The following is a 25,500-nucleotide window of genomic DNA, read 5'->3' as shown; positions in this document are numbered from 1 at the left end:
CCATAAGAACAAAAGCATATCGTAAGTTGTGGGGAAGAAAATTAAACGGCCCAACCATGTCTATTCCCACCTTAGACCACGGTCTTTCAGGCACTTCAATGGGATGTAAAGGTGGTGTACGTACTTTCATACCCTTTTCCGCAGAATTGCATACCACACACCTTTTGACCACAGCATCCACCTCTTTATCCATGGAAGGCCACCAATAACTTTCCCTCAATCTCCTCTTGGTCATAGTCGCTCCAAAGTGTCCTTCATGTGCCAACTCTATCAGACCCGAACGTATGTCATAGGGAGGAATACACCTCTCACCCCTCAAAAGAATCTGATCTTCTATTGAAATTTCACTCGCAACTTTACAAAATGGTTGTAGTGGTAAAGCAACATTCTTTTCTCTCGGCCATCCATGGACGACAAATTCTCTAACTTGGACCAACACTGGATCCTTCCGAAAAGCCTCTTCCCAATCAGCTTTGCTAAAGGCTTTGGACGCTGGAAGATCCACAGTGGCAACAAAACAATCCTCTCTATCATCTTCAGAGTCAAAATCATCAAAAGTCATTATAGGAAACCTAGATAGAAAATCCGCTCTCACATTGAATTTCCCAGGCAAAAATTTGACCTCCACATCATATTGTAACAATTTAGTAGTTAGGCGGGCGATGCGTGGTGTAGTATAGTTGGTTTTGTCTCCACTAATAATATAAATTAGAGGTTTATGATCTGTCACAATGACAAACCTTCTGCCCCATATATAACTCCTAAACTTTTCACTCGCCCAGACACAAGCCAATAACTCTTTCTCTATTACCGAGTAGTTCAACTCAGCTTCTCTCAATACTCTAGAGGCATAACTGATGGTAGCTTCACCACATTCAGTGTCCTGGACAAGGACAGCACCCAAACCGTACTTACTAGCGTCAACCATTATTTTACACCTCAATGCTGGATCATATGGACGTAATGCCTTAGCCTTAATCATTTCAGATTTTACCAAATCAAACGTGTCCTGACACCCCGCATCCCACAAAAATTCAACCCTTTCCTTCAACATATTGGATAAAGATTTCATTTTGGAGGCGTAATTAGGAATAAACCTAGAATAAAATTTGCACAACCCAACAAAAGAGCGAAGCTCGTCCTTGTTCTTTGGCTGAGGACACTCTCGAATAGCATCCACCAACCCAGTTCTCGGTTTGACCCCTTCCGCAGAAACAACATGTCCCAAGAATTCAATCTCTTTTTTCCAAAATTCACACTTGTCCTCTTTAACAACCACCCCATTCTCCTCAAAAATCCGTAAAACAGACTTAAGCACTGTGTCATGTTCAAATAACTGTTTGGCAAAAATCAACACATCGTCCTGAAATACCAGGACCCCGTCAATATCTCTAAGGAGATGTGACATGATACGCTGGAAGACTGCAGCTGCCGAGGCCAGACCAAAAGGCATCCTACGAAATTGAAAAGTACCAAAAGGTGTGTTAAAGGCCGTAAGGTGTCTGGAATCTTCATCAAGGACAACTTGGTGATAAGCCGACGCTAAATCAATTTTAGAAAACCATACTGCCCCATTCAATTTCTCAAGCAAATCATTGATTCTGGGTAGCGGAAAGGAGTCGACCCAAATCTCTTTGTTGAGACTCCTCAAATCAACACACAAACGCATCTCGCCATTGCGTTTGCGTGCGACGACAATGGGAGATAACCATAAGCTAGACTCAATCGGCTCAATTACACCTGACACTTGTAATTTCTCTATTTCTGACTTAAGGTCATCCCTCAAACTGAAAGGTATCGCTCTTAATTTGTGCTTAATGGGTATGGCGTCACATTTGATTTTGATATTATGTTTAAAACCTTTGATACACCCTAATTTTTTCTCAAAAACACAAGGGAACTTCTTATGAAGAGTCGATAGATCAAAATCACTATGGTCTTTAACTACCATCACTTGTTCCGAAGTACCTGGTCTCAGTACCATACCAAATAGACCTTGGTGGAACCAACCTAAAATGTTAAGACCCTTGACCGCCACATATATCTTTCCACAAATTTTGCGCCCCTTAAACTCCAACACCTCATCGATGAAACCCTCCAACTCAATCTTCCTTCCCTCATAGGAAACTGGAGCTCTGTCAGGAGGAAACAACTTCCTAGTACCCCACGTTTTCTTAAACAGGTCTGAGGTTATCATTGTGATGCGTGCCCCAGAATCCACCAGAAGATGGAGTGTTTTATCCCCCACACGAATATCCACATACGGATCCACACACTCCTCCGAATCTCCCGAAAGCACTTGTTCATCTGTGACAACCACAATCATGTCACGAAATTCATTCTCCAAACATTGAACAGACATTTCTTTGTCATCACACACACTGCTGATTTTAGCATTCTTATTTCCAGGATTCTGACACACCCTAGCGAAATGTCCTGTCCTGCCACATTTGTGAGACACCACATTCTTGGCAGGACAACCTTTAGAGTGTTTTGGATGTGGAAAATTCCCACATCTAAAACATATATTGCTACGTTTGAAAAATTGATTATTGCTGGTCCTAAGATCCTTGCGAGAAGAAACAACATTGACACAAGGTTTCTCTTCTTCCTTGCGTTGAGCCGAAAGTTCCTTAAGAGAGGCTTGAGCCAGTTCAATACTCTTTGCTTGCTTATTTACGTCATCAAGCAACGGATCACCCATGGTAAGAAGTCTTTGTTGGATGTGTTTATCAAAACAATTCCCTATGAACTGGTCTCTTATCAATTGATCACGGAATGTACCAAATTGACATTGCGCACACAATTTACGGAGAGCGCTGACAAATTCATCAACTGGTTCACTCTGTAGCTGAACTCTCTTAAAAAATTTGTGGCGCAATACTACAATACTCGGCAGTTTATCAAATCTCAAAATACGTTTTTTTACTGTTTCTTGATATTCGTCCAGTTCCTCTCCATCCACCACTTCGACTTCCGGAAGGTGTTTCAAAGTCTCTCTTCCTTCAAAACCCAATGAGTGTAGTAATAGAAACTTTTTCCTCTCTGGTCTAAAACGTGATGCTCCAATAGCTCCTAAATAAGTTTCAAACGCATCAAACCATTGAGGCCAAGACACCGGTGGTTCACCAGGTGTGTCAAGAAATGGAGGGGGAGCAGCCACAGATTGCATAGCGTTCAGTACAATAATAACCCAAAAATTCCCTGGATTGGAGAGTGAAAAACTTGCTGCCAATCACAAATTTGTATCAAAGATAACAAACACGTACAGGCGCAGAGGAGTAGTCACTTAAAAGTGTGTTTCACACAAATACCCTCGTTAACCAGGTTACTATGTAACGCGCTTGAACCGACTCATCCGGAAAATCTTCAACAGAGAGATTGCACCTTGCTCGTGATGTACTGAGACGTGAGGCAATTCCAGCGCTGAACACACGGAGATCTCTATTCGCGTGCAGTCTGCCTTCAGTTGGGGGCCGCACAACCAATTTCTGAAAATAAGGACACCAGGACGATCGCTGCGTCAGAACGACTCTCACCTTAATGGGAGAAAAAACGCTAGCAGATGGTGCAGTGTCCAGCCCGAAAATGGCCCGAATCCGAACGTGAGTTCCGAGGTGGCTCTTCAAGTACCGCTCGTCGCCAAAATATGTTACGATCAACGAAGAATTTTCCACACGATGAAAATGTTCACTATGCGTTTATTTCTTCAAGTACAGAGCCACCTCCAAAGAGTGCTGACATCCGCCCCAACCGCCGTCTTCTCGCTCTTGTCAGCCGTCCTCCCCGTCATCCCCCAACATTCCAGCTGGACGTCATACTCCCACGAGCCCCGCATTCCACAATCCTACTCTCAAAGACCACACACCAGGTTCCAAACACAACAATCTTCCTGCAATATAAAGCAGACACAGTGTGCAGCAAAGCTTTCTGCCCATAAACAGCCTCCATTCCTTAACGTGATGTGTCATGACAAGTGGAATTCCCCAAAGAGGAGGGACATGATCATTGTGAGATTCCACAAAGAAGAAGGAGACGATCATTGGTATCAATATTGATATGCGATGTACAGCAAAACTTAAACGGACCAAGTATATTAAAAAAGGAAACTGACACACAAGAGCAAACCCAGTGTGACCGAGACGTACTGTTGGCATGGCTGCACATATAAAGGACAATACCCTTGGTATTATTAGCATCAAACTGGAAATTTGGAGGAAAACTGAAGTGCATACTGGAAGCCCTGAGGCAATGGCACCCACTGCAAATTTGTCTGAGGAGTAAATCTACAAAATCCACCTTGGGGATAGTCAGGCTAGCTCACTGCACTTGCTCATCATTGCATCTCAGCAGCTATTCATACCACGCATGTCTGAAATTCAGTGGTTGCCACATCACTCAACCACTACCTTTCAAAGATGCATGCAGGAGAGCACACATTGGGTTTGTCCTGACAGATACGGGGATGTTATTTCAGATCCTGGGTGTATACATGGAAAAGGCTTTCTGTCTTGTTTTTTTTTGCTTTTAAATACTTACTCTCCCGTATGATTATGTCCTGGCTGTGGGTCGGCCAAGCGCCACCAAAGATGGTGTGGGGAGCTTGTCTGCAAGATTAGCAGAGGTGCTGGTCATGATGTCTTTTTAAGTATTGCAGCTAAGTTTGAAGATTGTCTGGGCAGCAAGGGGAGCCAATGGAGTTCCACCATGGTGGTGGTGATGTGATATTTATTCAAGTCTTGGATGAGATGTGCTGCTGTGTGTAGGATGCCCTTATGTGTTTCCAGTGTGAAAAGCCATGGAGTAGGACATTATCATCACCCAAATGAGAGAGTATAAGAACTTCAACAAAGGTTCTGAAGTCAATTTTTGAAAGAAATGGTTTCACTTTATTTAGAAGAGACACCAGATACCAGGCCTTGGTTTTTTAGCAATGTTTTTCTTGAGGGTGAGGTTGGTGAATCCAAGTGAACTGCCATTCGGTGAAACTTTGGGTTAAAATCCATCATTGTTCATATCACTGAGTCAGGTTTGTAGTATTTACTTCTTGTTGTTTTTGAGAAATAACATGAATTCTTTCTTAGTGGGGCTGAGCTTTAGTTAGGTGCTGGACTGGACATTCAGGTCCGAGATTCAGGCAGTCTTTGAGATTTTGTGTATCATCAGTACATTGGGGAATATTGCTGCTGTTACTGAGTAGTGGATCATTACAGTGACCTTGTGGTCACACAAAGTGCTATAGAAATAAGCAACATATGTAGTGCCATGGGGGCGCTAGCTCCAGGTCGCTAATGTAAGGTAGATATTTGGAAGAAGGGTCAGTGAGTACAGCTGCATTGCTTACTATTATGCACTAGTTTTTCTAGTCTGTTGTCTGTGCGCGCACGTGCTCTCAGGAAGGGAATATTACAGGAGCAGCCAGACTTAAGTGATTTGTGATGTCATCCTTAGAACATTGTAGGATGTGTGAGTCAGACTGAAAGGAGTTGTCAGAAGGGGGCAGGGACCAGAGAGTAAATGTGCTCAGAGAAAGGCAGTGAACAGGGATTAAGCGCTTAGCTTCTCCCACGAAGAACCTTCATGCAAGCCATGGGGAAGGTCCCATATGTTTGGAATCATGTCCCAGCTCTAAATCACAAACCTTATAACAATGGGGCCAGAGTGATTAGAACCCCCTCGTTATAAGAGAAGGGTGAATCCATCACCGTCAGTTCTTCACCCAAAACGTCTTCCTCTTTTTCTTGTCCTTTCGAGCCCCACTACCAGACCTAGTGTCCCCAGCATCGCTTCTCGAACTTCTGCTCCCAGCTCCAAGTCAAATGACAGAGACCGGAAGTGCGTTATAGATCTGTCGAGCACTTTGAGGCCACCTTATGGTTGCAAAAATCACTTCAAAAATAAGTAACATAAGTGGGTTTTGGTATGTCACCAGAACAAAAACTGCTTTATTCTTCTCTTACCAGGCGCTTCATCGTCAACAGTTAAGAATCAATCTTACAGATTTTGCTCTGCTTCAGCACAGGTTAAAATATTTGGGACACACTATGTTAAGTACGTCAGGCACCAGGACAACAGTACAAGTGCGTGCAAGAACATGTTTTATGGCACACACTGTCACGCACCCAGGGCTTCACATGGTGCTTGCTCAAATCGGGTAAATGTGTCACTTAACCTTGAAAAGCAAGTGCTCGTGGTTTTCTGAATTAATAAGGAGATTTTTTTTCTAGGAATCTCTGAAGTTAAAAAGTGTTTTAAGTAAGAGACCCACAGCATACTGTCCGGGCCACACTGCCAGCTGAAATTCCTCGATGGCGAGCAGCGAGCCATTAGTTTTCATTAAAAAAAAAAAAAAAAAAAAAAAAAGGTCTGGCATTAGCCAATTTCACTAAAAGTTTACATACATATTCAATACCTACATGGGCGTATGGTCATTCCTTTTCACCCACTGGCCTGTTGTGGTGTCCTTCTCATTTTAATTCCCTACCCCCTGCAGAATACAACATGGGGCAATGGGTCAGTCAACTAAAGACATTTGCTAGCTTCACTGTGAGTGATGGCATCCTTGCACTTTCACAAAGTGAACATCCACACCCCAAATTAGTCCCCCTCAGTGCCTGGGAATACCATGAAAATGTGCGATTACAACGTTTACTTTTAGTCGCAGATTTTTTATATTGTTAACAATACTGTTTTTACAAAAAAACATGACAAAACAAGTGATAAAGTCAAAAGACTACCGACCAGCACCATGCTGACTCATCAATGAGTTGGTTTCCACCCAATTTTTTATCGCCATATTAGGATGGAGGACACCTTGTTATCACATAGATTATCATGAAGAGCAAAAATTAAAGAAAGTTAGACACCACTTTTTATTAGAATATCCTCAGCCTTCTATCAGAACATCAAAAACGCAGACAGTTTCTATTGGGTTAGTTCCGTCTGTGCATGGTCAGTACTGTGAATCTTTGCCTGGCTCTTGAAAATGATACTTAAATGGAGGTACTCACTGGCACCTACCACTGGGAGTAATGCCTGCCTGCTCTCACTACCACAAAAAAGTGCTGGTACCAACAGCCTGAAATTACCATGCTATTTAAAGCACTACCTGTAATTGAAACCTCCCACACAAAAAGGTTGTTTCAGGAGACTTTTCCAGCAAAAACATTTTTTGGGGATGATCTTCACACAAATTAGTGGGTTTCACAGGTTTTTTTTCTTCTCCTGTGCAACTGACTTTTGGCAGGATTTTTCAATTTTTTTTGTTTAAAAAAGGCTTTGTATGCTTTATGAAAAAGAAAGAGTGCGAGAAATTGGCAGCTTAAAAAATGTCACAGCCTATTTTTGGTTAAGCAACTTTGCACATTAGAAGTACTTCAACGTTTATGTGATTCCCTCAGACCACATATAATGTATGGGAATTCAACCTTGGTTAAATCAGTAATCTCACCTCAGAAAATGATCACCATTTATGAATTAACTTGGCAATTATAAATTCTTCATGTTTGTATTTGCTGGTTGTTAGACCTGGCATCCTTGGCATGGCTTCTACTAACTTTTTGCCCTCTGACCTCCTGTTTTCTGACTTCTTTCTTGCTGACTTTTAGGATTGTGGGCATTTTACCACTGCTTACCAGTGCGAAAGAGCAGATGCTCTATACTCTAAAACATGACAACATTGGCTTACCCACAACAGGCATATTTAGTTTACTTGTAAGTCCCTAGTAAAGTGCACTATATGTGCGCCCATGCCCTTTAAATTAAATGCTACTTGGGGGCCTGCAGCATGGATTGTGCCACCCACTACAGTAGCTTTTCCAGCAAGTCTCAGGCCTGCCAGTGCACAGTCTGTGTGCACAGTTTTACTCTGCCATTTCAACCTGGCAAGTGTACCCACTTGCCGGGCCCAAACCTTCCTTTTTATTACATGTAGGCTACCCCTACGGTAGGCCCTAGTTAGCCCCAAGGGCAGCGTGACTGTATTTAAAAGGTTGCACATGTACTTTTAAGTTTAACATGTCCAGATAGGGAGAATCTACTAAATTAGTTTTTTTGCAAGGACTATCCTTCCCATAGGCTAGCATTGAAGTTACCCTAAAACATCCTTTAAGCATAATTCCCCACTGGGAAAATATATAATTATGGAGCTTGGGGTCTCACTGGACTTACAATTTAAAATCACAACTTATGGTGAAGTCAGATTTTAAATTGTAAGTCTGAAAATGGCACTTTTAGAAATTTGGCATTTTCTTACTTTAACCATTCTATGCCTCTGAATGTCTCTGAACATGCATCTGGGGTTGTTGACAACTAAGCTTTGTGCATCCCCTCTATACAGTCACATGCAAAGGGAGCTTGGGTGTGACATTTGCATGCTGACTGCCCATCACCAGGCTGATGGGCCTTCCTGGACTAGATGGGTGGGATGAGCTGACACTTTTTGACTAGGGCTGTGCATACCACCCTGCAGAATGTCTGGAGCCAGAGAAGGAAAGGGCTGGGACCTTGTATTCTTCACAGTCCTCTAAGTCTAACCCACTTCAAAGGAACATGTGGGTATAAGTACTGGACCCCAAACCACAGCAAATCAGATCTCCACTGGAACCAAGGACACTCTGTAAGGAAGAAGGACTGCTGTGCTGCCAGGAGGGACTTCCACTCTTCAACCACATTGCTGTGTTGGCCTACTTGCTGCTGCTGTAGGAGGGACTGTCACCTTGCTACTTGCATTGCCCTGTTGGTCTGTTGCCTCTTACCTGCAATGAGAGGGACTGGACTTGCTCTCTACATCCTTGAACCCAAGAATCCCCAAGGGCTTGCCCCCTGTTTGTCTGCAGTCTCAGGGACATCAAAGACTGTTTGAAACTCTCCTAGTGCTGCTGGACTCTGCATCTGTGAGTCCTCTTCTTGCCCAAGGTGCTCCCTTCAGTCCTGGGCCTCAGAAATGGGTTCTACAGCTAAAGTCTTCAAAACATGATGTATCACCCGAGGGCATCAGAAGGATCAGCACATCCCATCCCCGGCAGCAACTGCCCGACGACGACAGATTAACAGCCTGCACAGCCTGAAGACGACACTTTGCGTGGCCAGATGACAACACAACGCCTTCATTTCCACAGAGCCCAAAAACAACACAGTGCCCCGAGCAGTCAACGCATTGCTCCAGCGGACCCTGCGTGGGTTCTGTTGCTGGTCTAGTCTTCGGATTTGTACCGGTCCCTCACAACCTCAATTAACCTTTTGAACGCTAGGGACTTCTAAGTACTGTTTTCACATTTAATTTTAAAAAATTCATATCTTGACTTCTACTAATTGGATTTCTGTTGTTTTGGTCTTGTTTTAATCAGATAAATATTGTCTATTTGACTAACCTGGTGTTTTTGTGGGGTCTTTCACTGTGTTACTGTAGTAAATGTTCCACAAATAATTTATACATTGCCTTCAAGTTAAGCCTACTGATATGTGCCAAGCTACCTGAGGGTGAGCACAGGTTAATTTAGGGTATGTATCTGACTTACCCTGACTAGGATTGTGGTCCCTACTTGAACAGGGTGCATACCTCTGCCAACTAAAGACCCCATTTCTAACACTGGTTGTGTTCTAGAAAAAGCTAATTTCCCAGGAGAGAACACCACCTACTCTTGTGCTTAAGATTACCCCTAGAGATTTACCTACTGGTAAGACTGAGGTACTGGGAGCTCATAATGATGTATACTCTCAAACTTCTATGGTCTTCAGTTTGCTTGTTTATTGAAGGTTTGCCATATTAGAACTTAATTTTAGAGAAGTGTGGAGGGAACATATTTTGTTTCAGGGTTACCTATGCCTTTTGATGATTCATTGACCTGAAAATACACCCTAAAACTGTAGTTACCACAAGGGTCAAAGCCATGCTCTCCACAGAAAAACGCCAGTGAAGATAACGGTAATCTTTACTGAATCTATGAAAGTACAGCAAAGGATGCAGAACACTCACAAAAAAGGTTGATTCACAAAGTCATGTGAGAGAACAATAAAAATGTACTTCTGCAGTAAGTAACTTTGTAAATTTGACCCAAAACATCTAAACTTGGAATAATCGGGGAATATTCACAGAATATTCATACACAGTCAGTACCAAAATAATGTACTGTGCCCTCTTTGCCCTATCACTAATTGGGATTTGGCTGTTTCAGGGTGAATAAAAAAAAAACAACAAAGGGAACATATAACCTTGATACTTGATGATGTTTTGTGTCAACGCTTCTGGGGTGAGACAAGTGCCCTTTTATGTGTGCAGGGCAAACTTGCAGTGTATGCAAAAGGATGTTTTATTAAAACATATGTGGTTATGTATAGTTGGACACACTCACTTGAGAGTTTTCTGGAATGCATCAATCGTGTGAATTCATCCCCCAGTGAAGAGGCAGAACCTGGGAAAAGGCCCAGGGAGATGAAACAAGTACAGTAAACAGTTCAACTGAAGTTATGTTGGCACAAGAGTTAACAAGCTCCAACTGGGATACAAGACAAATTCACATATTTCAAGCTAGAGCTCTGCAGTAAACTAGAGGTTCCTTCCAGCATCATCCCAAACCACTGGTAAAACTGCAGCTTCTCTTGACCCAATGAGCTAGCTTTAGCCTGTCAGGGAAACTCACTTCCAGAGCCATGTTGATAAATTTCTTGGCACCACTTCTCCGTTACAATTATTGTAATTGATGAGTCATTCTTGCAGAACCGGAAGTCTCAGAACATAGGGGAGTATTACAGCCATACTTGGAAAAACCTTCTTGCATTACTCACTGGCCTAAGACACACCTTGTTTCATGGGTATCGCTGCCAGAAGAAACCAAACTGTTTACCATGGTCTGGGATAGGACCTCTCCTTCAAACAGGGATCAGACCAAACGTAGTCTGAGTGGGGTTGGTACCTGGATTTGGTTCTTTTAAGGCTGACTAAGTGTCAGCATGGAACCGGACAACCTTGCCAAAGTTATCTTTGGAAGGATCCATCAGTTAGTTGAAATATTGTCTAGGTTGCACCAAAGTCAGGGTTTGATGCTGGTAAAATGGTTTACATTGTAAAACAAATTTTAAGTACTTAAACTATTTTTCAGCTGTTTCTGCCTCTTGTCCACACATATACTGAATGCAGAATCTTGTTCAACTGTATTTTGTGAAAATCTCTTTACTTTAAACATTTATTACAGTGCTAGTATTTTATTTGGCTTAAGAAGTTTATTATTTGTATTAATTAATATGGTTAAGTGAGGAATGCATTATCCCTTAGCTGTCTGAACTGTGTTGTTTATTTAACCGTCACTTTGAGAGGCAAAACCAGTGCTTAATTTGAGCCGTTGGATTCCGGTGCTCGGAACAGGCAATTGAATGACTAATACTTGCCACCCAAGTCATTCTTATAGGCTTGGGGGCATGGAATAGCTAGCATTGTCACTCTTGTATTTGTGTGATGGGCACTAGTTGTTTTGGTACCGGCTGCGCGGTGTAAGCTGCAATGGTCTTCCTCGAAGGCCCTGTCCCGTTTTATAGATTGAGTGCACAACCACTTTGACCTGTTTGAAGTATTGTGGACTCAAACACGCCCATCAGTTTCACTCGTTCGTGGGTTTGCCTTTCAAAAATCACTCAACATTGGTAAATGCTTTAGGTTTGTCCCTCCTTGGGGTGGTTTTGTTACTGCCTTGCAGACTGCCCCTGTTACATGGATAATTGCACGACTGCTGATACGCTTGCTGCGAGCGAACTTCCTTTTCTTTTTGTCTCACTCCTTCGTGCTCATGGAGGCCATGGCGCTTTGAATCAGCTTGCTTAGGTCAACTGTTTTGCTTCTCATTTTCAATTTATGTGGCAGGAAAAATCCAGTTATGCATTTACAGCACCAATATGTGTAACTGGAGCAAATGTGAGACCCACTGCATTGCAAATGCTTGTTTTTTTCTTTTTTTTAGAAACTAAGCACTGGACAAAACATAAGACTTCCCTTTGTCCTCGGCCTGTTACTCAAAAGCAATCTTAGCAACTTTCTTGCACAACTGATTTTTGCGAGAACTTGGGTTGAGGGCACGTTGCAGTGGTCTACAAATAAACAAAGGCTACATGAACAAACATATCCTAAAACGCATTTACAGATCTATATCACTTCACCCACTGGATAACCCGAACACACTACATAGCGATTTCAGTATTTATGAAGGGGAAAAAAAATACAAAAACAGCAGTTACTATTGGTCTAGGAAGCAAAGCTTCCATTAATTTCTACTATTCTTTAAAACAAATCATCATAAAATGTATTTTAAATGGATGAAAGATGCAGAAGCAAAAGACTTGGAAGCCAAACTATAAGTGGTCATCAAAGGTCAAGGACGAAACCTTTAGTGGAAGTGCCAGTATTAGCAGGGAACAAATACAGAAAATGTATCAAGTCCTCTAGGATCACTCATTCCTAGAAAATGGTTTCCCAGTATTTAGGTAACAGGAGGAAGATGCTGCATACATGGTTGCCAAAGGCACTACTAGCTTCAGGTATTTTGGGGGTGGGCGAACAGGGAAAACCAGAAACCCACTAAACGTGGGGTGCAAAATTATACCTGTCCTAGAGCACTAATACGCCTCACAAAATGCTGGATCCACAGTACACAAATTTTAATTTTTTTAAGGAAGTAACTGCAGGAGAACATGATACCGAAAAAATGGCAAAAAAGACAGATGGAATACAAACCAGCTTCCTGTTCTGTGCTCTTGTCAGCCGTAGCCTTCTTGCAGAATAGAAAATGAAGTATCCCACAGTTGCAGCTGTGACGATAAAGAAGGAGACGGAGACGAAAAAGATTGAATAATGATTCATCCAGGCTCCATGCTTCTTGGCGACTTCGATGACCATCGTTACTTCGATTCCATGCTTAATCAGGCCTAAGATGTCTCTACCCTTTTCGTTACCGATCATAATTGCAACTGTATTCTCAGTACCTACAAAAGAAGCAAAATTATAGGTCATAAAATGACTAAACCATGTCAAGATTTACTTATATACAAATATTATATTATGCGCAGGAAGACCGGTCATTTTCAGAAGTAGGCACATTGGATTCCGCTGCAATCAAATGTGCAGAAACCTTATGGGAATATATATGGGATAAAGTACTCCTGTCGTACATTATAAGGATACTGCAAGTCACCGAAGAGTTCTACGGTCATATAAAATAACGAGGCTGAAAGCCTAGTTCCTTTACATGGTTATAGAACACAGAGATGACTAGACATGTCTCCATCATGTATGGCAGGGGGTACTTTATCCCTTACATCACATGGTCACACCATCACCTTTCTCACAAACCACTTAAATCCTTTGTGCACAGCTCCTTCATATGAAAAAGAACATGGTTGCTAACATGAAGAATACAAATAAAATCACTAGTGCAAAATTAAACACATCATTTATTATTGTATTTGCTGCTCTAGATACGGCTTGACTGGACGTTTGAACCAGACACTTTCTACTATTCTGTTAAATAACGTGTGTTTATATTTGGCAATAAACCAAGAGAAATTAATAAAATAATCACTTGTGTCTTATAGTGCATCTCAAAAACAGATAAAACAGAAATAACACAAAATTCTGTAGTCAACAGCAGAGGTTCCTGCATAAAGGCTCGGGGGTTCCGCCCGTCCCAATTTATGGAATCCTTTTATAATCCTTAATGTAAGTAAAATAAGGTCAGTTAAAACACACAGTTGGTTCATGCTTGACTTCCTGACTCTCGCCCAGTGAAAGCCAAGAGGTCAGGCACTTTAACTGGGCCCACCACGTATGCACAGCCCTTACCCAGTCTCCTCTTCCATCAAGCGGCATTAATAAAAACAGTCTTGAACATTTTAATCTCAAGGCCAGGCTGAATGCCAGTCAGAAGAAGTTACTATGCCCATTCCAGTCCTCTCACTGGGTGGAGTAGGATCAGCAGGCCTCACTGACCCCACCCAAATCTGTGACGTTGAAGGAAAGGGCGTGGTTAACCGGTTTGCAGCCCGACATTAAGGAAAATGCTATATCCAAATTCTCAATGTACTGACTGCATGTGGCGTGACTCCGCTTAAAAATGTGTCCTAGAAGCTCCAAGAGATGTTCAGAATCTTGTCTGCCCTAATTGCAGAGCTGAAGACAAGGGTGTGGCGGTGAGCTTAGTTCAGGAGCTATATAAATAGGAATATAATGAGCGCGTGGCAACATATGGAAACCCCAGAGCAGGATATTGTGCTTCAGAAGGTGTTCAACTGTATTTTCCTACAGCCTTGTAGTAGATCGAAGAATATGTAGGAGAGTAAAGTCAATAAAAGTTAAGCTAAGATAATTTTGTTATACAAAGGATAATGTTTTATATTTGCTAGCTGACTGCAAATTCGGTACACGCCTTGTTGCAGCACGTTTTAGGAGAACAGAATTTATGTTAAATTCGTGCAAGTTTCCGTACAGAGACTCTTTTTGCTGCTACTGGATGAATATGTAATTTTGCCCGTGCAGTCCATATAGTGTTGTGAGGACCTTGCTCCGTGGTGTTACACAAGGCCGGGTGCCCTGATAAATGTATAGATGTCGGGAGGATGCCTTTCTGTATTGATCTACAAGACAGTGTTCCAATGTAGTTCTGGGATTATGCTGCAGGCATAGGAGAAAGTTTGCACATGGGATGACTCATTATTTGTGAAAGTGTTTACAGCCATTAGCATTGCTGCTGCATATATCTATACTGACTTTGGTGTATAGTGCCTTTCTTTTTTATACCTGTCTGAAGGGGTCACTTGTTGCACATGGCAACACAGCATCCACAGTGCTTACGTAGCCTAGGATGTGTCCTCGCTCTGGGTCTATTTACATTCCATGCATTTTTAGCATACTTTAGCTGGGCAGGCGGTTTCTCAGTCAAGAGGACCCACTTTAAAAATGCTTAAGTTATAATGGAGCATATGACTCAAACTGTGTTCGGATAAAAAAAATTAATACGCCGGTGGCGACCCCTCCTAGATCGCGTGTCCCGATTAGAATACTTTAACTTCCAACAGCTCCGCTTGAACACCATACATGTATTCAATTGATCAATGTACTAAGCAGCCAAATTTCTTCCCCTCTCATTTCCCACCCTCCCTCTTCAAAAGGTCATGTGCATCCCTCCCATGGCAGAAATACCTCCTTTGTCACCTCACCTCATACTTGCACCATATGGACACTATCTACATATCAATGGGTGATCTGCGCCCCTCAGTTTCTCAACTTTCCTTATTAACCTCCCCTCCCCTCCCATTATATGACTGCATCCATTAGCTGGAGCATAGTTGGATTTCCTTCGAACACCACATATTGGGCCAAGTTTTCCATAAGCCCTCTAATGTACCATTTTGTGAAAACCATAATAAACAGAATTTGAGCAAAAAAAAAATAAAAAAAAATAAAGCTTACGTTGATTTTCTTGCAATGTTGCCTGTGCTATGGTGCTACCAATATCACGATGTCCACTTAACTACATTACACATCTGCTTACAGTGACAGATGTCCCTGCAGTTGGCCAAGTGAGGGTCACCAGACTACAAAAGTAGACCTGCATTAATGCTTACTATAGGTTATATAGTCCCATCAAGTTCAGTGGTCCCCTCCATGGGTTGAAAGTTGTTAGAAATCATTACAACATGCACTGAGGGCAGATGGTGTATTTAGTAGGCCACCAAATTTATTGTATCAAGTGAACTGCATATATTATGTCTGCTTTCAGGTCTCTGTTTGAAATTTGTGAGCTTTACTATCAGGGCTGTGAGGGAGGTTATAAACAAGGCCCGATTTAAAATGTGCCTTGAATTTGGTTTTCCTCAAGGCGCTTTATTTGGTTATGACTCTATGCTGTCTTACACCGGCGTATAGAAACATTTTACAAGCATCATTTAAGAACTGCATTTTAATTCAAACTAATTTTTGGCCATTTTAGTAATACAAAACTATACAGAGAAGAAAACGCGAAGGGGGAATTAAAAAAAAAAATTCAGAAGAATCATTGTCATGTACATCACTGCAGTATTTATGATCATCATCAGCAGGTGCAGCCAGATGTTTGGCAGAAACTACAACAAGGGATAGTGGCTACAGCGCTGGTGTGAGGGAGAGATACGAGACAAAAGGCGGTAGAGAATATGGTTAGTCTCAGGGGCGATTTCGACTTTGAGAAGAATTCTTTGCCTTTAAAATGAAAGCCCAAAGGTTATGTAGAAGAGGTCACCACCTACTGGTCTTGAAGCGAGCATTATTTCCTCTTCCGGGAGAAAGAAAAACAAGAGTCTCCCTGGTAAAAGACTATTGTTATGAAACGAGAAAGGTAAATGTAACTTCTGGGGAAGCTTGTGAACAGATTTTCCACAGAAATAAACTTTTGGAAATAAAGTATATATATATATATATACACACACATACACATACACACACACACACACACACACATACACACACACACACACACACACACACACACTTAATGGAGGTAATCAGACTCATGCGACTGCTGGCAGCCGTGTATGTGTTCTCCTACTGATAAGGCTAAGCAAAACAGCAGTCCTGTGTGCACCTTCACACTTAATTCTTTCTACTAGTTGGTCTGCCAGTGAGGGTCTGGTACGTGACAGAGGCCTGAGACGAGAGCACACACCTTGGGCCTTACAGGAGGTCATGAAAGAGTTGCAAGAACATTTTTTGGGAACTTTACAATTAGTAAATGTAATTCCCATCAAGCCCATGCACATTTGACTTTAAACTATATTGCTTTATTTTGAGTTTAGAATTCTTTGGCTAAAGAGCGACCACTGCTAATCTCGCTGGGCAGTTAATGCCCTGGTGGAGACACACACATTCATCACCATTACACTGTGGCCTGAAAATATTTATTTGTGTGAGACAACTGTGTGTATGCTAGCGTTTTAGTCCGCAAAGCGACACATCATAAAAAAACAATAAAAGTGAAGCCTTTGCCACATGACTTCCAACCTGCCTGTGCAAACTTTCTTCAAAATAGTAATTAAGTAATAAACTTCAAAAACAGAGGTCCATTTATCACAGCTTATCTTCACAAGATGTTCCCTGTTGCCGGGATTTGCTTCTCAAGCGATGCTCACTTGTTAGGCTCCCTTCAGCTGCTCCATAGTTTCATCAAAGATGCAATATTAGAATGTTAAGAGCTTCATTGAAGAGAATGGTCTTTTTCCCATATCATGAGCTATACCGGTTCCTAAAGGCCCAGAAACACTTATAGGACCGAGCCAAAGCCAAGTATCTATAATGAAAGACAGGTTATTTTAGAGCTGATACAGCCCCAGGAAAATGGCTTATTACGCTATTAGATCATCCCAACCAGTGAGAGCAGAGTTTTCCAAATTAAAAAGGGAGAATCAGAAAAACAAACATTAAATTGCTGCAGTCATTATCGGTCCTGGGCTGCTTTATACGGTTAGTGAAGCTCTCAAAATTCCAATGTTCTAATATAGCATTAATTCCCACTTCTGATGGTTACAGAAGTTGTTAAAGGTCCTGAACCTTTGATGTGCCTGTCACATTATTACTCGAGTCATAGTTATAACCTGCTCACTGGAGCCTGTGGACGCTCCCAGTCTACTCATCCCTTGGAACAGGAAGTGAATGCAGCTTTGCTGATTGATGCCCTTAACTAGCTTTGCGATGCTCGTTCTTTATTTAACTAGTACTTGACTTTGAAGGTAAAATAAACCAGTCATGCGCAGCCCTCTGGCCCGCTAATGGACATGGACTTAACATGTGATAGAAAACATAAGCCTCAGCTTTCGGTTGCTAGGCTAGCGGCCATCAGCCATGCAGCTTCGGTGACTTGAGTGTTTTGGGTGATAGAATCAGAAGCAGCAGGAGAGCTTCCCATCTGACACAGAGTTACTCAGCTAAGTTCTTGCCCCAAGGCCTACCCTCTGTAGAGCCCTTATCACTTTTCTTAAAAGAAGATGTGTTACTCCTCACTCTCCTGGGACCCTTTGCTGATTTTGCCAGTGAAACCATGTACCTTCTTCAAGCCCTCCATTTGGTGAATTCGGGTTCATCCTATGACACACTGTAGGCTGTGAGCTTAGTTCATCTCCCGTTCCATTGCTTGTGATGCTTCTTAATGGCATAAAAGATTGCACAGTGACAAACAGCCCTTCCAGTGCAGCTCGGAGGGGACACATTTCTAGCATGCAGACAGGAAGCATACGATAAAAAGAAAGAACAAAGTAGAACACAGTAGGCTGAGCTATAGCGAAGTACTGTGCAGGGAGGTTCCCAAATATTTAATTTTTCAACCGTACCCAGGAAACTACAACAAATATTAACCAGTTACACATTTCCACAAACCCAAGAAGTACAATATTGATAATACAAATCAAACCTTTTGAGTGAGCTGGAATTGAAACTAACATGGTTGGCTGTGGTGCCTAGTACAGTAGGGCGTATGTCTGCACTAGAAACACCCAAGTCAATAGTGCAGCCAGGTGAATGTGTAACTGGATACTTTAAAGATCAAGAAACTTGGAGAACAAGGTCCAGTTGTTTTTGGTTTCAATGACCTTTGTCTGTGATCTTATGTGAACATTCCTTTTTGCAATCATATTTGGACATCTTCCAAGCTCCTTTCTTCTAATCTCGGAGCGCCTTTTGCCACCACCTTACGTATTGGCAGAATCAAGATATGAAACTGGTTCCGAGTCCCTCCTACCTATCACGGAGTACACACCTATCCCCGGGAACCGGTTATGGATTGCATTAAAACACAGATTTCAGTTTGACATTCAGTCACTTCAACCAGACTTTTAGCGGGTGCAGGCTGCAAAGCTGAGCCTCCCACCACGCTCTTGAGTGGAAACTGGGCCAGAGCAAGCCTACTGTTGTTGGCTCTAAGTATACACATGTTCTAGCTATGGAGATTCAAAAACCCTCCTGTGCTTGCCAGGTAAAGAGCGAATTGTTGGTGTGACAAACTCCATAGCAGGATAAGATTGAAATCAATGCTGGCTTACCCAAAATATCACAATTCAGCAATTGACAAACAGACGAGTGTCGAATAAATCTGTGAAGGGCACTGCAGCGCCTCTTTTTTGCTCAAGTTTGACCTCATGCCTCTACCTCTGCATAGGAGGGTGAGTGATGCAGGAATCAACAAAAACAAGACAATGCAACCAGTACATAAAAAAAAAAAATCATAGGTGCCAGACTGTGCAAGTATAAAAAGAGTAAATATGTCTGAGCTGATAACCACCATACATTACAAATGTGTGACTAGTTTTAAACATTTTTTTTTTTTTAAACAGGAGCAGGATCATTTGGCTGTCGAAGCAGTAAATGGAACTGTGTGTTGAGGTTCAGTATGAACGATGAAAGTTACCTTCTGACTTAGAAAAATGGTGGTGTTCAAGCGATTCAAGGGGGCAGCTGGTCACCAGAAGGATTTGATGGCAGCCGATTGTATTCATGGACAATATTCAAGGTGAAGACCATTTAAGGAGATTAGAAGGTCTAGGTGGGGACAGGTTCCTCTAACAACCAAGCAGGACGTGAGATCCAGAGGTTGAAGCTGTGGTTAAACTTGCCTGATTTTCAAGACTGGTTATGAAACACATGCACATACTAGTGACAACACTGACAAGTCATTTTTTTTATTTTTATTATTTTTTTATTTGTGATCCTGCTTTAGCATCACCTCTGATTTGTAGAAAGTAGTAGCTCCAGATATCCAGATAGGTGGAAAGCTCTGTATAAGGTGTAAGTAGCAGGTGATTCTCTAAAAGGGTTAAGAGCATAAGTACACATCAGTAACAACATTGACAAGTGAGCTTCATTTCCTTTTTTCAAAAAAAAAAAAAAAAAAAAAAAAAAAACAACAAAAAATACCTTATGATCCTTTTTTAGCACTGCTTATGGTTTGAAGCTTGGGTGATCATGCCTCCACTGTCAAATCCGGGGAGAGTACCTCCGTTCGTTAAGACTCAATGCACAAGCTGAAAAAAGTGTCACATTAAGTTGATATGGTGATGGTGGCAAAAGTACCAAACCTTCAAATTCAGTAAAAGTCCTCTGGTGGTGTTCGTCCATCATGAACATTATGGCAGTACGGTAGCGGACAGACCCAAGAGATCCACAAATAGCGATGCCATAAGATTTTCAAAGGTGTATTAGGTGTAGCTAGCTTCAAATGCTCAAATATCATGTTCCATATAGGGCAGAGCTTTCTCGTGGCATGGCATGGTGTTGGAACTATGTTCATTGCACTCATAGGCTCATAAAGCAACAACAACAAAAATTCGACATTTCCGCAAAAGTAAAAGGCTATTTTTAGTAGACTGCTACACGTTTGTAACAGCAAAAATGTAATATTGAGAGATCAAAAATACATCATGGTTGCAAGTTGCATTTAAGTGTGAAGGTAAGTTCCTTTGTTGGATATGAACTATAGCTATATAACGAAATGAACATTCTGGAGCAGAACACTGTATAGTTTGATAAATTACAGTGATTCTTTTATTTATTTATTTTGTACTGAAAAACTAGATTTTCACATCTTCACCACAGTTTTGCACTGTTTTTCCAACCACTAGAGCACTTTCATATGTTTGCCACAATTAAGAGGTTGACAGTGCATGATACAGCAGAGTGAAATTATTTTTTCATACACCAGTCTTCGATTCATCGCTGCTGGTTGGTTCTTGCGTCATTTTTGGCACAAGGGTCCTGCACAGCTACTATACCGTCTTCGTTGTTTATAAAAGCATCAGAGTTGTGTTCTAGGAAAATAAACCAATCACCTCAACAGTGTGAATTCTGGCTGCTTTTGTGGTCACAGAAGTACTCATCCGTAAATGATAAGGATTATTATAGTGATAATGTCATATTGGTACCTTGTGCTTAATAAAAAGGATATCAAAGTAGGATTTGTGATGCCGAGCAACATGGATGCCCTTGTACCTCAAGCACTGAAAAGTCTTCAGAGAAATTTGCATAGAAACTGGGGCAGAGAAATAACATACCAGAGCCCTATTTTATTGCCGGACTGAAACATTGCCATGATCTAAATGAACAAACGAACAGAGAATCTAACACCCAATAAAACAATTATGCATATATGTGTATGTATTGGAGATTGTAGAGGAATGGTCCTTTCCTCACGGATGCACCCGTGAATTTGCGCCACAAGTCTTTATAAAAAGACAACATTCAAGGGTCAACCAGACGATCACCCTCACATTTCACTTTTTCCCTAAATGGTCTACTTTTACCTCATTTTCTGTGTCGTAATGTTGTCCTATTATGTAGACAGGGCTTTTTGAGACTCAGTTACTGCTTTTCCTTTTATTCCCTTCCCTTAGGAGCAGCTCTAATCTTTCACATTAGTTTTACTCCCTGTGGATGAGGATTAGAAGGCTGATAACCTAATTCCATTCTTCTTGTTACTGCTAACCCACTACAAACGCATGTTTTAATTGGTTAATCCCAAACCACTTGCCCAGCTTTCTTGAATCATGTCTTAGTGTTTGCACCCAGTTTGCTTATTGACTGTGGGGCACACCTTCCACTTATAACCCTCTACAATGTCTTTTGTAATGCCTCAACAATATGCATTGTCCTCTTGTCTAGTTGGCATGCAAATGGTTTTACAGCCAACAGAACTTCATGGAAGGGAAAGCCTGGATTTCATTAGGAAATGATCATGCCTAATAAATTCATTGTTTGACTTTGTTAAGAATTGACTGGTTAGTAAAATAAAATCAGGGGATCTACTAGGCTTTCTTAAGGCACATAAATATGTACTTATCTCTCCAGCAGTAGGGCTCTCGGCTAGGGGGCTGTAGGGCATGGACAGTGCCACAATGCTTTATGAAATGACCGAGCTAGAAAACAAAGCTGATGATCAGTCGCCATTGAGAATTAGACCTGTGGGTTCTGACCTATTCAGCTAAAAAAGTAGTTCTCTGCACAGCCTTCAAAAGCTGCTGTGTGGGGGTGAAAGTATGTAACGATACGCCATGTGAGAACTAGAAATTACATGCGGTTAAAAAAATTAACATAGGGCACGATAAAGCTATATTGTAACATTCAACAAAGTGAAGATCAAACTCCTTGCATGGGCTGGAGGAGTGAAGTGTTCTCCAAAGAGTGAAGATAAACGTGTGGGGTTGTGATATGGAGAAAAATACAATTTATTTACAGGATTTGTAGCAGATAAAGGGTTTAGGACAATGGGCTGTGTCATGGAGCCAGTCAGTGCAGGAGTCTCAAATGATTCAATATTCTGGTCACTACATTGTAGTCATTTAAAGTAACTTTCAGAGAAGGAACTAGTTTGCCATGGTAAATGCTCAGGGTTGCACGTTTGTCTCTTGCTACTCGAGGAATCACTGTGAGGTGCCGAATTTCAAACTTTGTGAATAAATGCAGCTCAACATTTCAAGTTTCTGCGCCCTGGACATTCCAAATACTTTTTATGTTCAAAAGCACTGCCCTAAAATCTAATTGGTGGGCAAGCTGTATCTGCAGTGCTTCAAAATAGTGGTTTACCATCACCTAACAGGTGTTACAACCCTGTAAATAACAGATACTGAGGCCCATTCACAAAAGCTTTATGCAATACGTAAACTAGTGAGAGCCCTTATGTTCTCTTACATGCCTTAGTGCCTTACCGGAATACAAGGCCGGATTTCAGTAGGATCCACTCGTTGTAAATGAACAAAGGTTGTTTCATAGAGTAGATATCTGCCGACACTAACTCTGAAACCGCGCTGGATTCGATCCATGTTTAGGAGAGTTAAAGGTCTGTTTTTTTATTGAGTTTCTGGCTGCCATGTTGAATGCCTGAGGCAGGGGAGGCAGGATTCTCGGGAGAGGATCCGGTCTCGCCGTCTTCAGTGCCAGTAAACAGCATAGATTGTTTACCCGAAAGGTGGTTTTGTGCTTAACGACAACGTGCAAAGCTCTCTGCCTGCTAAATAGAGCTCGCTTCAACGTGTAGAGGAAGTCAGGAGCTGTCATTCACTGATACAACTCCTATAGAAACAGGACTGAAACAAGTTAGAAATAGAAGAATTCTGAAAAATACAGCATGCAATATGTCAAAGGGTGCACTGGCTGGGAATGGTAACTTACTGAGCTGCAATACAGGAAACGCATCTACTGCCCTTCGATTTACCATAATAATGGCAAGTCGATCTATTTCACTGCATCTCAGCTTTTGGCCAATTCAATATTTGAAAAAACAAATTGCAAATTGAGGGGGAAAAAAACACGCGGTAGTCAAAACGTCTGTAGAAACCTGTGAGCGTATTTGTGACAGTTTTCATTTCATTCCCTTGACCAAGATGAAAATGCATGTTCTGGTAAGCACAGAGGGTTATTTAGTTTTTGAAGCTTACATTTATTTACATGGTCATTTAGTTCCACGAAGTATGTGCAAATGCAAAAACATGCCGAGTTGTTTTCTGCATGCATCGTTACTATTCTTGCCAAGCTTACACTTCGGTGCATGGTATTGTTGTAAGATAGCGAGCGCCCTAGTCGAAAAAAGGGTCCGAATGAGCAGAGACAATTTGATTGGACTAAAGTGAGTTTTCGTGTCCAACAGCCATGCTCCAAAAGTATTGAAAACATGCGCAAACCGTATTTGCACCAACTTTGGGTGCATTGTTACCACTGTAGGCAGTTGCCACCCCCTCCGAACGGGAACTGGCACATGATGCTAAAACATGTATTAGTGCGGTTCTAGGTGCTAATTGTGGGGTTCAAGTTTCACAACTGAGCCGGTTTAACAAAGCAAGACATTCAATACACGTGACACACATTAAACTCCACAGCAAAGACAAGGTAATCTGGCTTTCAAACCATGAAGGTTTATTAAAAGTTGAAGGTTTGTTAAAAGTTAAAGGTTTACTGCAATGTTTTCCAAACTGGGGGTTGCTCCCAAGCTAGTTTTTGGTGGGTTGTTCAAGTCCAAGCGATAAATAAAGATGCCTTTAATTTTCTGTATTTTAGTAACATCTGCTGCACTTAAAAGACAGAGGTGAAATGTCAGGCTTTGTCTTCTGACAAAATACGGCTTATTTATTCCGTAAAGGATTGGTGTTCACAAATTCTATGTCAGGACCGGAGGCTTTGGATTATACTTTTCTCCTCTTTACTGCAAATAAACAGCAGCCAATTACAACACTTAACCACAAAATACTACATTTCCCATGAACCTTTGTAGTCCATAATGTCCACCAATCACAGGTCTGCTCCCTGTGTATCTATCTCAGCCAACACAGTCCTTCCTCTTGCCGCGTAAGCTAGAACATTTTTTACTTTTTGCACTCAGACAAAAGTAAAGTGAACTACACTATCTGTAACAGGCTGAAATACATGTACCACGCAGGTGTTTTCTGAATGTGCTATATATTCAAATATTCCATGATTATAACATAGGAAAGAAAACATTTCTTCATACGATGGTAAAAGAACACTTCATTCAATGATTAGAGCTTCAACTCGCTAGGAATTAACTGTTCATGTGCCTCAAAGCAACTCCAGTCCAAGTTTTTTTTTATTTTAATTCAGAGACTTGTAGCCCAGTTTTATAATGGAATAAATAAGGCTACAAGTCCTAGAATTCAATGAAAAAACAAGGACTTGAGCAACAGATCACACATGACCTGGGAAACTAGGCATCTATGGCACCACAGATGTGTGTCGTGTATTTTCTTGACTATGAGCACATGCAGAAAATGAGCCCCAGGAACAAATAATACTGTCATTGTGATTTAAAAGTTTGTTAACAAAACATAGCTAGATTTTGGATGGTGAGCAGCACAGTCTATCATACCACAGACTCAACATAAAATTGACACAATCATGTCTCTGGCTACTGGGTTTTGAATCACAGCTTTGCTAATTAAATGATGTTGAGTCTACCAAGTGGAATAAGTTTGGGGCTGTGGAACAGATTCTAGTGAGTATATGACTTTGCCCCCATCCAGCAACTCACAATACAATACCAGAATTTCACAATATTAGGGAAAGTCAACAGCTTCTAGAAGCGTAGAGGCTAGGACATACCGAGATATTTACCGAGCCCTCCGTCACATGTGAGAAAGCCCTGCAACTCTATGTTCTCTGAAGCAGTACTAATTAGTAGAGCAACACAAGAAATAATCTAGCCAATGTCGTAAATAAGGAAGAAAAACATTTGCCTGTCACTAGAAGAGCACTGGCTCCTAGGCACCATCAAACAATATTTCCAAACCGTAAGCCAGAATATTACCTACTCTAAGAATGAGCACCAAGAAAAGGGTGACAGCTTCTTTATACTAACAGGATAAACAGATACAGATTTGCCTCTGATTGACCCCTGTGGCAAGAGTTATAAGTAGACAATTTTGAACTAAAACGTCTCACTGGGACCCTCTTTACTTGAACATTTGTTCACCCATAATTATAGCAACAATGTAGAG

At 41.5% G+C, this 25,500-nt stretch overlaps 1 protein-coding gene across 2 annotated transcripts in view; it reads right to left on the bottom strand.

Moving 5' to 3' along the window:
• RNF128 (ring finger protein 128) overlaps positions 1–25,500 on the bottom strand; it is a 418,051-nt gene that overhangs the window by 106,445 nt on the left and 286,106 nt on the right. For both annotated transcript variants that reach the window (XM_069212394.1, XM_069212395.1), the window contains exon 2: positions 12,722–12,969. In XM_069212394.1, coding sequence (XP_069068495.1) covers positions 12,722–12,969 — 248 coding nt within the window. The remainder of the gene's footprint in view (positions 1–12,721; positions 12,970–25,500) is intronic.

This window comes from Pleurodeles waltl, chromosome 2_1, assembly GCF_031143425.1.
Source record: "Pleurodeles waltl isolate 20211129_DDA chromosome 2_1, aPleWal1.hap1.20221129, whole genome shotgun sequence".
Taxonomy (NCBI): domain Eukaryota; kingdom Metazoa; phylum Chordata; class Amphibia; order Caudata; family Salamandridae; genus Pleurodeles; species Pleurodeles waltl.
Note: the sequence above shows the minus strand (reverse complement) of the source record. Positions and strands in the feature narration are given on the sequence as shown.